The sequence below is a fragment of the Gavialis gangeticus genome, unplaced genomic scaffold, assembly GCF_001723915.1.
Source record: "Gavialis gangeticus isolate Ggan-Ray unplaced genomic scaffold, GavGan_comp1, whole genome shotgun sequence".
Taxonomy (NCBI): Eukaryota; Metazoa; Chordata; order Crocodylia; family Gavialidae; genus Gavialis; species Gavialis gangeticus.
In genome coordinates this window covers 201,465,117-201,478,367 of record NW_017728992.1, presented here as the reverse complement: position 1 = coordinate 201,478,367, position 13,251 = coordinate 201,465,117, and the positions used below count along the sequence as shown (strand labels likewise).

At 41.9% G+C, this 13,251-nt stretch overlaps 1 protein-coding gene across 3 annotated transcripts in view; it reads left to right on the top strand.

The window, feature by feature from the left end:
* Positions 1-13,251, top strand: part of TRAPPC9 (trafficking protein particle complex 9) — a 1,079,595-nt gene that overhangs the window by 41,216 nt on the left and 1,025,128 nt on the right. For all 3 annotated transcript variants that reach the window (XM_019528205.1, XM_019528203.1, XM_019528204.1), the window contains 2 exons: positions 3,471-3,592; positions 6,374-6,499. In XM_019528205.1, coding sequence (XP_019383750.1) covers positions 3,471-3,592; positions 6,374-6,499 — 248 coding nt within the window. The remainder of the gene's footprint in view (positions 1-3,470; positions 3,593-6,373; positions 6,500-13,251) is intronic.

The following is a 13,251-nucleotide window of genomic DNA, read 5'->3' as shown; positions in this document are numbered from 1 at the left end:
GGGGGGGGTGGGGGTCGGGCACATGGTGCTGATGAAGGTGGTGCTGCTGTCCATGCTTCTATACACTTGCCTAGTCTCTCCTCCCTCAGAGCAAGTCATTCGCAGAATCCAAAGAGCCATGTGTGTTTCATCTGGAACTCCACATGGAAGAAAGTGGCGAGGACCAAGCTGCACAAAGTGAAACAGTCCAGAGACGGAAGAATGCCAGGTGTCCTACTCTTCCTCTGGGCCAAGTACATAAGCCAGATTTACTAACTGGCAACAGGGGCAGAATCCAAAACAACCCTCTTTGTCAAGTATTTTGCAGGGCACCTGCTGCGACAGTGGCAGGTGTACATGACGACTGGGGACCTACCAAATTCATGGCAGAAGTAGAGTGTGTAGTGACTCCATTAATCTTGTGTGTTCCCCTGTGTGCACCTTGACCCTTGCCTCCCTCCCCCACTGCTCCCTCCTGATCATCAGGAAACATGGTGCCATTTTTGTCTCCCCACCAATCAGCAGCAAACAGCTGGGCTGTCTGGGGCTGGTCAGCCAATCTGTAGCAGGAGGCAAAAACAGTGCTATATTTAAAACTTCAGTTTTCACCTCCCTGCTGATCAGGAGTGGGTTGCAAGTGGTGTCCCTCCACCAAACAGTGGTGGGGAATGGCGCAGGGGAACCTGCAAGATGAAAGGAGCCACAGCGCACCCCACTTATGAATTTGGTCCCTAATGATGACCAATGGGAACCTGTGGGCTATGGTATCCCCACGGTGCTACGAGGTTCTAAAAAGTTTCTGGGAAAAATACTAGCTGCACGATATGGACCAAGTGATCCTGGTGAGCCACCGCCAGATAAAGGAGATGGTAAAGGCAAGAGACATCATATCTCCCATGTACTTACTAACTGGTGACAGGCTGTGTGGGAGCAAATCTTCCACAAGGACCTGCAAAAGGAGCATTGAGACTGAATTGGCAGGCAGCCCACTGGGCCCTCTCTGTACGGGCATGGAGAAACAGTGCAGGGCAGAGAGGCCCATCTAACTGCCCAAGGCAGTGGAAGGCAGAAACAACTGACCACTTCTGGGACTGCCCATATGCCAGTGAGGTATGGAAGAAAATATGCGCAGTCCTCCTGGTGGTGATGGGTTTCAGGGCCTGGACCAGAGAAGCGGTCCTCTATGGGCACTTGACCAAACAGCAAGAGGCCCTGACAGCTCGCTTCGACCAGTGCATCTCCTGCTTCAGGTATGCCTTGTGGAAAGCCAGAAGCCTGCTCACAGTTGAGGACCGTATTAAAATGGGGCCGAGTGAAATGGACTGGTACTACAGGAAGATAGAAAAGGATGATGGGAAAGAGATGGTGGACCTCTTTTGGAAGAGAGGGGACTGGCATAGACTTTTCAGAAGCAAGCCCTCCAAAGACGACAACGAGGAGGACAATGGTGAAGACAGTGACGAAGATAACTATGACTAATATGGTGACAATGAGTGAAAACACTGGAATGGTGATGGGTGCGCAGTGCAAATGTTGTAAGAGGCCTAAGATTCGTTAACGGTTAAAGTGTGTTTTTTGGTCTGTCAAGTGAACTACAATGGTCACATGGCAGACTGTCAGAAGTACAGTTATAGAGATCTCAATCTCGATCGATTGATCAGTCAAGATAGATATCAAGATGCAAATTTTTATATACAGTAAAATCCTTCCTATCTGGCACGAGTGGGGAATGGGGGGGTGCAGGTAATCTAAAAATGCTGGTTACCTGAGGCATGGGGGTTTCCAGCCAGACGCGGGGGGTGGGTGGGGGCGGTAGCCTCACGCACAGCAGTGGCAGCACTGGGTAGTGGGTGGCAGCAGCAACCGTGGCATGCAAAGTTCCCCCCTGCCTCCCCTCATCCAGCTGGCCAGAAATTCCAGTTGGTAGAGTGTGCCAGTTAGTAAAATCCTGGATAACAGGGATTTGACTGTATATAGAAACAAATATTTTTGTAAAAAAAAAAAAATAATTTTTTTGTCCCATATGGGCCATGTGTTTTATAGTCATGCTCAGTGTTGGCTTCATTTAATCAACTCTTAGCTGGTTTCCATTACTGAGCACATGTTGCTTTTGGCAGCAGTTTAATGATAGACAGCATATTTAATGAGGTTTCCCTGTATACAAGTATAAGGCAAGGAGCTTTTTCCTCATGCTGTTTGGGGGGGGAAAAAATCCTCATCTTACTGTTGGGTAAATACAGTACATTAAAAGGTTTTGGGTTTTTTTGTCTATAGGGGTAGTGTAACTTTCTGACCCCACAGAAGATTGAGGTGTTGAGTAAGAAAGTGTGTTTGTTTGTTTGTTTGTTTTTTGTTTTTTTGTTTTTGTTTTACCCTCACACTACTGCAGTTACATTTAAAAGTCCAGATGTTGAAAATGCAAAATTCTCTGGACTAGCTTAGCAGAGAGAGCTTTTGTGATACTGTTGTAGTATAGATACAGGCATGGACTTGGAATCCCAAAGGCTAGGTTTCACATGATTATCAAAAGAGGTGCATACATCTTTCTAAATGTTTTCTGTACTGTGCTAACTCTGTAATAGGTTTTAACCTCTAGAAATGGATTTGCTCTCTTTTGTCAGGCCCTATATATATTCCTTCATGCATGCAAAAGAAAGCTGTGAAAACTGTCTCGTACCCTGTGAAATTACCTGAGGGTCACTGGGCAAATTATATATGAAATGTAAATTTCATAAAACTTGCCTTCCATCATCTTTAAATGAAAGTCCAAAATGGTTCAAATCTGGACTGAGATAGTTGCTTTCCTCGTTCCACCATCTGTAACACTCATGCTGAAGAGTCTTTTAGTTGGAGGTAGGCTGTTTGAGGTTTGCTAGGTTAGGCTGTCCTCCACACTTGAACGTGCCTCCACAGGCCATGTATGGCAGACTCATGTTTTGAAGACCTTTGGGACATGCTGCAAGGCTTACCTTTCTTCCTGCGCTTTTTTCTGGGCCTGGGACTTAAGGAGTTCATTTTAAAGGAAGCTTGATCATTTTGGCAAGTAGAGTGTATTATGTTAAATTGTTCTAAATGCATATTTTATAAATGTATAAATTAAATTTTAAATTGTGCTAATGGAAGACCTTTTTCAAAGATTTAAACATAAAATTGGCTGTGGTGATTTAATTATTTTAAGCATAGTCTAATAATTTATTCATAATATGGATATTCAGGGGGATGTAAAAGGCCATATGTTAATATATTTAATGTTCTTTAATAACTGAGTAGTTATTTCCTGTTTGCCATTTTATAAATAAATAGATTTTTCATTTGACTTCTTAGTAAGGATTAATATTACTGAGAGATTACTTACCCAACCAGGACCTAGTTTCTTTAAATATTTATTATGGATACTTCACACAAACCTACTTTTGTTATTTTAGTTTTTTTAGAGGTGCTTAATTTTAACTAGAGGCTTTCTGCTCGTTCTCTGCTCTGTTTCACTTAAGGTGCCCTTACTTCAAATGGCATAAATGCTGATACCAGTGCTGAAATAGGTCGTGCCAAGAACTGCCTTAGCCCTGAAGACATCATCGATAAATATAAAGAAGCCATTTCTTACTATAGCAAGGTAATGCAGTTTGTGTTATGAGAAATTTCCACAAATTTCTTGCTTTGTCAATACACGTGTGCTTTAAAACACATGAGCATTAAAGCAAAAAAAATAGTAACCATAGACTATATTGGCTGTACTGTGTACAATGCTTGCTTTTGCATGGTGTCATTGAATTAATCAGTTTGCACTTTTTAATAATGTAAACATAAAAAGTTCTACAAACGACAAATATCATTTGAAAAACCGTAAGGTGCATTCATGCTTTGAATATTTATATTCAGTTCCATTGATACTTGTACTGCACTGTGTAAGCTGGATATTAATATACTGTGCATGTTCTAGGACAGTCTTTTTGAGATATGCCTTGCAGACCTTATTGAAGGGCTTGCAAGTAATGGAACCATGGTTTTATCGACTGTTCCTGGAGGCTAGTATTTGGAGCATAGCTGAATAAATAGAACTAAGAAACTGGGAAGAACAAACTTTGTTAAATACACTGATCTTAAAAAGAAGAAAAGAGAAACTTCACAGTCCTTAGTCATTCATCACGCTTTATTCCAGTTTTGTTTCTTGGCTACCTCCTTTGTGATTAATAAGGTGGTTATAGATGGGGTTTTTTTTGGTTTGTGTAGGTGTTTGTTTTACCATGAGAAGGTGAACAATACTAAATTCTGTGTTGGGATTAGTTGGGTATCCTTATCTTTTCTACAGATTGCTTGAATCGTGTTATAAAGTTGGCCAGTTGTATTACAGCATTTTGTTCACTTCAGGTTTCCTTTCCCCCTAGAGTCTAAACGTTTCTTAAAATGTCGTAAAATGGTAAAAAGGCTTTTTGAAAAACAGTGCAGTTATGGGATTAAAAACCATGAGGTCCATCTCCAAATAAAGATAAAAATGTTAAATTACACTGAAGAGTGTAGCAATTTGTTTGACAGTTAGAGAACACATGATGATGATGGTGACTTGAGTTAATTCAAGGATATGCGTGACCTTTTATGCAATTACAGGATCTTATTTTTGGAAATATGGGATTGTGAGACTTGTAGTTTGGGACAGGGCCCTCATTTCAGTTTGGTGTCAACAAATTACTGTGCAACTCAGAGGATAACTGACAAGTGATATGTCTCAAACGATATATTGAACCATAGCCCTATGACTACTTGGGATGTATTTGCATCTTCCAAGTATCCAGCATACCTATGCTTCCCAATGCTTTTTGTGTAATAGTGGCAAGCAGGGTAACTTCTGGTTCTAGTGTAGAAGTAGCAGCTCCATCTATATAGTATTGCATGTCTTCCCCATAACTTTTAAGGAGCTTTTGTAGAACCTTCCCTTTTCCTTTTCATTTTTGAGGTTCCCCTCAGGTATTGAAAAACATGGCCTTGCTTTTTAGCTGCTCTGTATCTGAGGTTCTCATTCTCCTTTGTTCTGAGAAGTGTTTACCCCATTAATTTCCTATCCTTAACTTCTGTAATCGTAGTCAAACACAGCATTTAATTCTCCAGTGTTCAGATCATCCAGAGGCAGACAAAGTTCTTTGGGTAAATCTGATATCTTTTATTAGGCCAACTGAAGTAGTTGGTAGCCATATTGTCTGCCTACGTCCTTAGATCAACATGGCTACCAGCTATTTGAGTTGGTCTAATAAAAGATATCAAATTTACCCAAAGAACCTTGGTCTAAGGACATAGACCAAGGACATCTTTTACTGGACCACCCCAAATAGTTGGTAGTTGTATTGGTCTAAGGCCATTGTCTGCGTGTATGTCCTTAGATCAACACTGCTACAACCTATATTCTAGATCATCCAGACAAACTTTTATGTGACCATTGTCAATTCTGTTTGGTAAAGTAAATGTGTTGTGGCTCACCTCCAGTCCCCTTACCTTTTATCTGTGCCAACAGGCTCCATCCCTGCTGCAGCCCGGGGCACAGAGCAGGGTTCCAGCCCTGCCCTGTAGCCATGGTGTGGAGCCGGTCCTGTTGTTCCAGCCTGGCCCCATAGCTCTATTGGCTTTGAGGAAAAATGGAGACATGTACCCTCTTGGCACTTCTACACAAGCTTTTTCAAGTGTTTTGTAGTTAAGTAATTTGAAAAGGCACAATATAGAATTCTGATACAATGCTTTAAGAGAACTTGACTGGAAAAGGACCAGTGTAAAGCTGACAGAGATATTAATAACTTCTTGCTTTTGTGCCATTTATAATGCCACTTATATTTGTCCAGGTATAATTTGTTTGCAGATGGTATTCTGCTGTTAATATAATAAAGATTTGCAGCATGTGAAAATATTCTGAACTTTTCCCTGATCCACCTGTTTTCTTGAATCAAAATTCTGCTTTCAATGTCTAATTAATAACACAGTTGAGGTAAGAAAGCAGCTGCATTTAGGAAAGTAGCTGCATTTAGTTTGGCTCCATTACTTTGTGATAGATGACCTAGAGTAGTAGTTTTCAATCTTTTTTTTTCATTTGTGGGCCTCTAAACATTTTGAATGGAGGTACAGACCCCTTTGAATTGTATGTGTGGGTATTCACATTGATCATAGTCATCTGCAGACCACAAGTTGAAAACCACTGAGCTAGGGCTTAATTTTCGCGTGTTCATTGGCATGCATCATAGGTTGCTAATCCAATATGATAACCAACATTAAGAGGTAGTTATTTGGGTTTTAATGAAATGAAAATCCAGAATTGTGTGTTGAAAAGGTTTGGGGGTAGAGGCATTACTGCATCTAAGGGAGAGGCACATTTTCGTATTTGTCATCATAGTTATTGTTCTTTTTTCTTTTCAAGTATAAGAATGCTGGTGTGATTGAGCTGGAAGCCTGTGTGAAGGCAGTGAGAGTCTTGGCAATACAGAAACGAAGCATGGAAGCTTCTGAGCTTCTTCAGGGTGCAGTTTATATCAACCTTCGTCAGGTAAGTGCATAATCTAATGTTTAAAAGCTTTGATTTTTTTTTTTTCTGTTTGACAAATAATGCTTAGCTCCTTGATAGAACAGTAACATCCAGACATCTCAAAACTTGTTAAAAACATTAACAAGTAAAACCCTGATTTATCTAAAATGTGTGAGGGCTTGGTTTTTGAAAGTGAAGGCTTTTATCAGTGTTGTTTTTCATTAAGTAGAGACTAAATGTGATTTAAGAGGTATTTTCTTGTCAAAAAGATCTATTGAAAAGTCTCGCACTGCCTGTGTCTACATAAATGTACCCAGAGCTGTTCAATTAAAACCAAGTTCTGTTGGAGAATAATTCCTACAGCGTATACATTACAAACTTTCTTCTTTTCTTAATGTAAGATCTAGGCATATGTACTTGGAGAGGTGGTAGAGGGTCATTTAGTCCAATAAGCAAAGCATAACAATATTCATAGCTGGAAGCTAAAACTACACAAGTTCAGACTAGAAATAAAGGATGTGGTCTTCTAAATGAGAAAAAATAACTGATTGAAATTACTCATTGTGGAATATGACAAATCCTCCATTACTTGAAGCCTTTATATAAAAAGGTGCCATACATTGATCAGAAGTTGTTGACTTGATACAAAAATCAGCAGGTGAAATTGTGGCCTGCATGATGCGAGACAGATTAGGTTTGCCGGAGGGGGAGCTGTTCCTGCCCTGAACCACAGTTGGTTGCCTGAGGCTCTGCTGGAGGGGGAGCTCTTCCTGTGGCATGAGCATTGGAGAGGGGCTCTTGCTGCTCCATGGTGCAGTTGAGTGCCAGGGAGGAGTAGTGGGTGGGAGCAGCTTGGTCCTAATGCCTACCTACCTCTGACTCAGGCTGTATCATTTCAGCAGTCCTAACCCCCTCCCCAACAAAGGGTTGCCAATGCCTTACCTAGTCTAACCCTCTGCTCGTGTTAGGGGCCTTCCTCTTTTAAACAACCTCAGGTAAATGCATGTCTAACATGCTTGCCTGATCTTCTGCTGATGGAGGCTGCCTTTCCAGGTAACATTTTGCAAAATTTAGCCAACCTCATGGTTAGATATTAAGGACATTCTAACTTAAATTTCTCTTGTTTCAGTTTAAGCACATTACTTTTGTCCTATCACTTTTGTGTACAGAGAACAGTTGATCACAATCCTCTTTGTATAGGCCCTGTTTGTGTTTGAAGTTATCAACTCTTTCCATTTCTTTCTTTTCTCTGGGTTTATACTCTCAGTTCTTCCAGTATTTCTCTGTTTCCTTCCATACCTTGAACCATTTTCATTGCTCTCCTGAATTCTTTCCAATTTGTCACCTGTCCTTGAGGTGTGGTGCCCAAACCTGGGTGCACTGCTCCAGGTGAAAAGTTCTCTTGATTTCATTAACATAAAGGAAGAAGCATCTTGTTTTAAAGGAAAGAAATGAAATCAGCATCATAATTTGCGAACAGTACCAGACAGACAAGAACACCTCACCACAATAAAAGTGTGAGTGTGATTGGAAGGGCATCTGTTATAAGCAGTCTCCTGTCCATACTAAATGAAATTATGTAATTGACTTCTTACTTATAATACCCTGGAGTTTTCCTATAATAAGACTCATCTGTGTATCCAATTATGAAGAATAAATTACTAATCCAATTACAAGGAAAAAGAAACCACTTGAAAGTTTTTCTTTAATACAATGAGGGATAATTGAAAATCAAACAGGAAGTTGCCCTCTTTAAAGTTTGGTCCATAGTAGGCTGCCAAAAAGCAGACTAGGAGAAGCAGAGGCCAGCTTGTATTCCACTTATTGGCTGTATAAGTGGATTTAAGTGCCTAAGTGAAACTATATTCCACCCTGTTCCAAGACCCTGGAAATACATTAATATGTCTGCTTTTGTAACACACCGTCATCTGATTCTTAAGACCAAGTCACAAAAAAGCCTGGAGGAGGAGGGCCCACCCACCTTAACAGTTTTTCAGAGACTTGACCAGGATGGAATAGGATTGCAGGTAGGTGCCTAAATTCACTTACCCATCTAATAGGTGGGTTAGAATATGTCCTCAGTGCTTTTGAAAATGGAATGTACATTGTAATTTGAGGTTTATTTTAACAATAGCCAAACCCAGCTGAACCACATGAAATAACAAGTACCTTCAAATGTCTTTGCTTCCATAGTTGTATCATAGGATCATAGAAGAGCATGGCTGGAAGGGACTTCACAGTGTCATCTAGTCCAGGATGGACCTTTTTATTTTTAATTTTTAAAAGTTCATAGACTGTAAGGCCAGAAAATGCTTTCCCAGGAATGAATTCCTGTTTGAAGTACAGCATATGTTTTAGAGAAACATTTAGTCACAATTACAAAAATTGTGGGAAGTTCTTCCAATGATTAATTATCCCCACTCTTAAATGTTTTGTCTGATTCTAGCCTGAATTTGTTCAGCTTTAGGCCATGTGCAAACATTTCAGTTTGTTTTGGGAGAGTTGCTGCTTCCCTAGTAGAAACCACAAATATAAGGCCATTCAGGATTTCTCTTCAAGAGCAAAAGTGGCCACTCCAGGAGAAAAATAACCTGGGAACAATAAAGGTTAAAGGCTGCTGAGAAGGTTTCTCCTCATGTTCCAATGCCAAGCCACTGCACAGCCAGGGAGCCTCGTGAACATCTGTTCAGGAAATTCCTGGCCTGGCATGGGAATGCCTGTTCACTACCAGGAAAACTAACCTGGGAGAATTCTCCTGGATCATTTGAACATGCGTATGCAGCCTTAGCTTGCTGGAGTTGGTTCTCAGTATGTACCTTTTATCTTGTAGGAGGGGGGCGGGCAAATATTTCAGGCGGAGGGCCACTTACTGAGTTTTGGCAAGCCGTCAAGGGCCGAATGACAGGCAACCGGGGCAGATAAATATTAATTTTCTAAATTTTTTTATGGGCTCCTCAGGCCAGATAGAATGGCCTGGCAGGCCGCATCCTGTCTGCGGGCTGCATTTTGCCCACCCCTGTTGTAGAATGAAGGGCCCTCTTAAATTACTGTTTCTGATTGATTGCACTGAAGTCATCCCTTAATAATTTTTTGATTAAAATAAACTGACTGAGGATCTTCAGTTTGGCAGTGTAAGGCATATTTTCTAATCCTTTGATTCTTGCGGCACTCTGTGAAACTTCCCCCTCCCCCCCTCTTTTTTTCTTAGAATCATAGGGCACTTGCACGCTTACAGGGGGCTCCTCTGACGCAGTGTAGATCCAGCAGGTCAGAGCAGACTTGACTAATCAAGTCAGCTGGAGCGTGGAAATTACCACAGTCCAGCAGACTCCAGCATCATGTGTAGCAGTGTTCCCGTGCTGAAAAATGGTGGCGGGGTGCTTTAAAGCTTGTTCAGCCAGCTTTAGTTCAAAGCGCCCTGCTGCCATTTTTCAACGCGGGGAAACTGGTGTACGTGATACTCTGGGTGCTTTTAGTTTGCACAGGTCTTGGAGCTGCACTGTTTAAAGCCCCCCGCCCCTCAGGGCTTAGGTGGGATCATCCGTATCCAAATCATCATAATCTAAACTCTACATAAGCAGAGTATTTATTTATTTATTTATTTATTTACCCCAGTGTCCATTTTGAATTGTGGGTACCAGACTTGGATGCCCTGTTTTGCTAGCACTACTGTTTTAATACCACTACTGTATATAGAAGTAATGCCCTCTTTACTCAATAAACTGTTAAAATAAATGGTTTATATATTGCATTGAACCTCTTGGCTATGTCGTCTCAGCGGGATTTCTTGTTCATCCCAGTTAGCTATCAAGTTGGAGGAGAGCTACTTCAGTAACTATATTCGTATCCTATAACTCTCTATTAAGAGTCCCATATCAATTTCATAACTTTGTCTAGGATCAGTTTCTGGCTGACAGGCTGCAAATAATCCAATCATTCCAGTTGCTCTTTAAAAATATTAACATATTAGAGTTCTTTCATTCTTCTAGAACTTGAAGAGTTATTAAAAATCAACATTAATAGTCCAGAGTTCTTTGCCTGCTTTACCTCTTGGATGCAAGTCTTTTGGAACTGTGGTTTAAGTGTCTCACTTTAGCAGACTGATGTTGAACATCCTTCTGGGATGCGAAGTATTCCCCCACTTCTACATATTTTGCATTATGATTGCTAATTCTACTGTTTCAACTTAGTAAGGGAGCCATGTCATTATGAGGGTTTCTTCTTTCCCTAGAATACTCAAAAATACTTTCCTGGTAATAAGATGTTCCTGTATTCTTTAACTTATTTTATCCATTCTCTAAAATGGTTAGGTGATTTTGTTACTGTTGACTTCCAGTCTTTCTTGTGTGTGTGATGAACAAGCATAGCCTTTTCCCAAGATCTTGGCTTTTAGAAATCTAGGAAAATGTTCTTAGAAGGTTCCCAATTATTATTCACTACTCATTTTTAGTCGTCTTCCATCTTATTTACTTGGGTTGTTTTTATTGTTGTGAAATTGTTCCCCTTTATACCTGTGCGCCAAATGGTTCAGTGAGGAGGGTGGAGGGGATGGTATTGTTTTAATTTTATGAATGTACCCTACACTTTCTTAATTATGCTCTTTGTGGGAGTGTTCTTGTTCTTGTACTGATAGCTCTTAGAAAAAGAGCTTTTATTCAGATCATATATACCACCCCAGTTATTCTAAAGCAGTAATCTTGATCAGCTGGTCAATTGTGGAGCCTCTGGCAGTTGATCTCAGTCTGTCAGAGGCTTCACGATCGGGAGTGGCAGGATGAACGTGGCTGGGCTGAGCCATGCCCCCTGCCACTTGGGCCAGGCTGGGTGAATGGGATCAGAGCCTAGATGGCTTGCTGGGGGGGGGGGAGGGTAGATCCTGGGGTGCCCTTTACTTACGAAAAGTAATCTTCACCATAAAGTGTGGAGACCACTGTTCTAAAGTGACAAGTAATTTTCAATGCCTCCATTTCTGAGTAACTACCTTTGAGCTACATGCTAAGAACAGGTATTTGGAATGTTCTAAAAAGCCTCTGTAGTATCTGAAAGTAGAGCACTCAAACCTATGTTTTCAAAAAGTGCTAGCAGACTATTTACAATTAGAGTAAAATCAGGCACACATGTTCTGAACATGGTGTTTAAATTAATGTATAACATCTACGTTTTTATTTTGTTAATACTTAACTATGAAAGGTTTTATAACGAATGGAATCTTCTTACATTTGAGGTAGTTTTCTGTGGCTTTAGACTCCAACTTATGATATTTTCAAGTTGCATCATCACTCCAATCCTGATTTAAGTGTTACTATCTGTGATCATCTAGGAAATATGAGAGGCAAGAGTTTTGTTGTGATACCTTTTATTTGATCAAATGTGTAGTTGGATGTGGCAGGGCACTGGTGGTGCCTGCCACTTTAAGGGCTGAGCAAACAGCGAGCAGGTGCTCGATTACGGCAGCCATTTTAGAACTCTTGTCACCCATATAAACAGAGCGGTTTGCTGCTGGCAGGCCAGGCAGAAACATTGCCTGGCTGCAAGGCTGTATGCAGCATCTTGGAGGTAAGGGCAGGAGCTTAAGGGGATGGTTTGGAGGCTTCTGGTTCTAGGCATGACCTAAAACTGCACCCTGCCAGGGATGGGTGGCCTGGTGGGGCTCCTGGTGGTGTGGGAGTCCCCAGGAAATGCCAGGCCAGTTACCACCCCAGTGAAAGGTGGGTCAGGGCGCCTTAACTCCTAGCCCCCACAATACTGTGGGTACAAGGGGGCCTGGCATGACTATGGCCACTTGAGTTGAAGGAGGGTTTAAGACCCAGATGGGGCCAGACATGGCTATGGCCACCTGAGCCCCCACTGGAAGGGAAGCTCCATGGCCCCAGTGAGGGGGCGGAGATGAGGGGCTGCAGTGAGGCCCCAGTGGAGATGAAGGCTGGGAGCTCAGTATGTGTGTGAGTGTATAGAGTTGCCCTGGGAGGGGCCAGGGCAAGCTTGGACCCAGTTGGATAATTGGCTGGCCACTACCCTGGTGAGGGTTGTGGGAGAGGCCCAAAAGATGGTACATCTGCCACCCAAGGTATGAGCTAGATAAAGCGTAAGGTTGAAGGGGCCCACTCTGAGAGGGAGCAAGGTGGTACAAGTTGTTGATGCACGAAAGAGACCCTGTGAGAGGGGGTGGAATGTGAGAGGCCCTAGTGAAAGGAGGGTGGTATGAAAGTGTGTGTGTCTGAGGCCCGACAGTGAGGGTTAAGCCTGGTCCAGCTGTAGACCGGGAGCGTTGTGTCATCTGGATGCCATTTGTGAGGCTTGGGCTGTGGTGTAGGGGAGGAATGGAATTGCAGATAGCACCCCTTGGCATCAGGGCAAGAACGGGCAGCCTCCCGCCTAATTAACAGCATAATTATCTATCATCAAGGCACAGCAGGCGAGGAGGTGGGCAGGTGCCCAGTGGCAGACCGGCCATGAGAAGGCCTCCCTGTTACATCCGGGGAAAAATGTTAGAAAAGCTTTTGGGTGCAGAATTCCATCCTCATGTCTGGTAGAGAAGTGGGCACAGCTTGAGCGAAAGAGCAGGTAGAAGAAAAATGTGTGTGTTACTCCATATATGTAAATGAAAACAGTCTGATTTAAAGCAATGGCTTTCAACCTCACATGACTTGAGGCACCCCTCAGAAAATGCAGACTCTTAAGCTTTCACTCTTTTTTTGGACTATGGAAACAACAGAACAAGTTATCTGTTGCAAAGAATTCAGACTATAACAAGTCTTTCATGCAATGTGTTC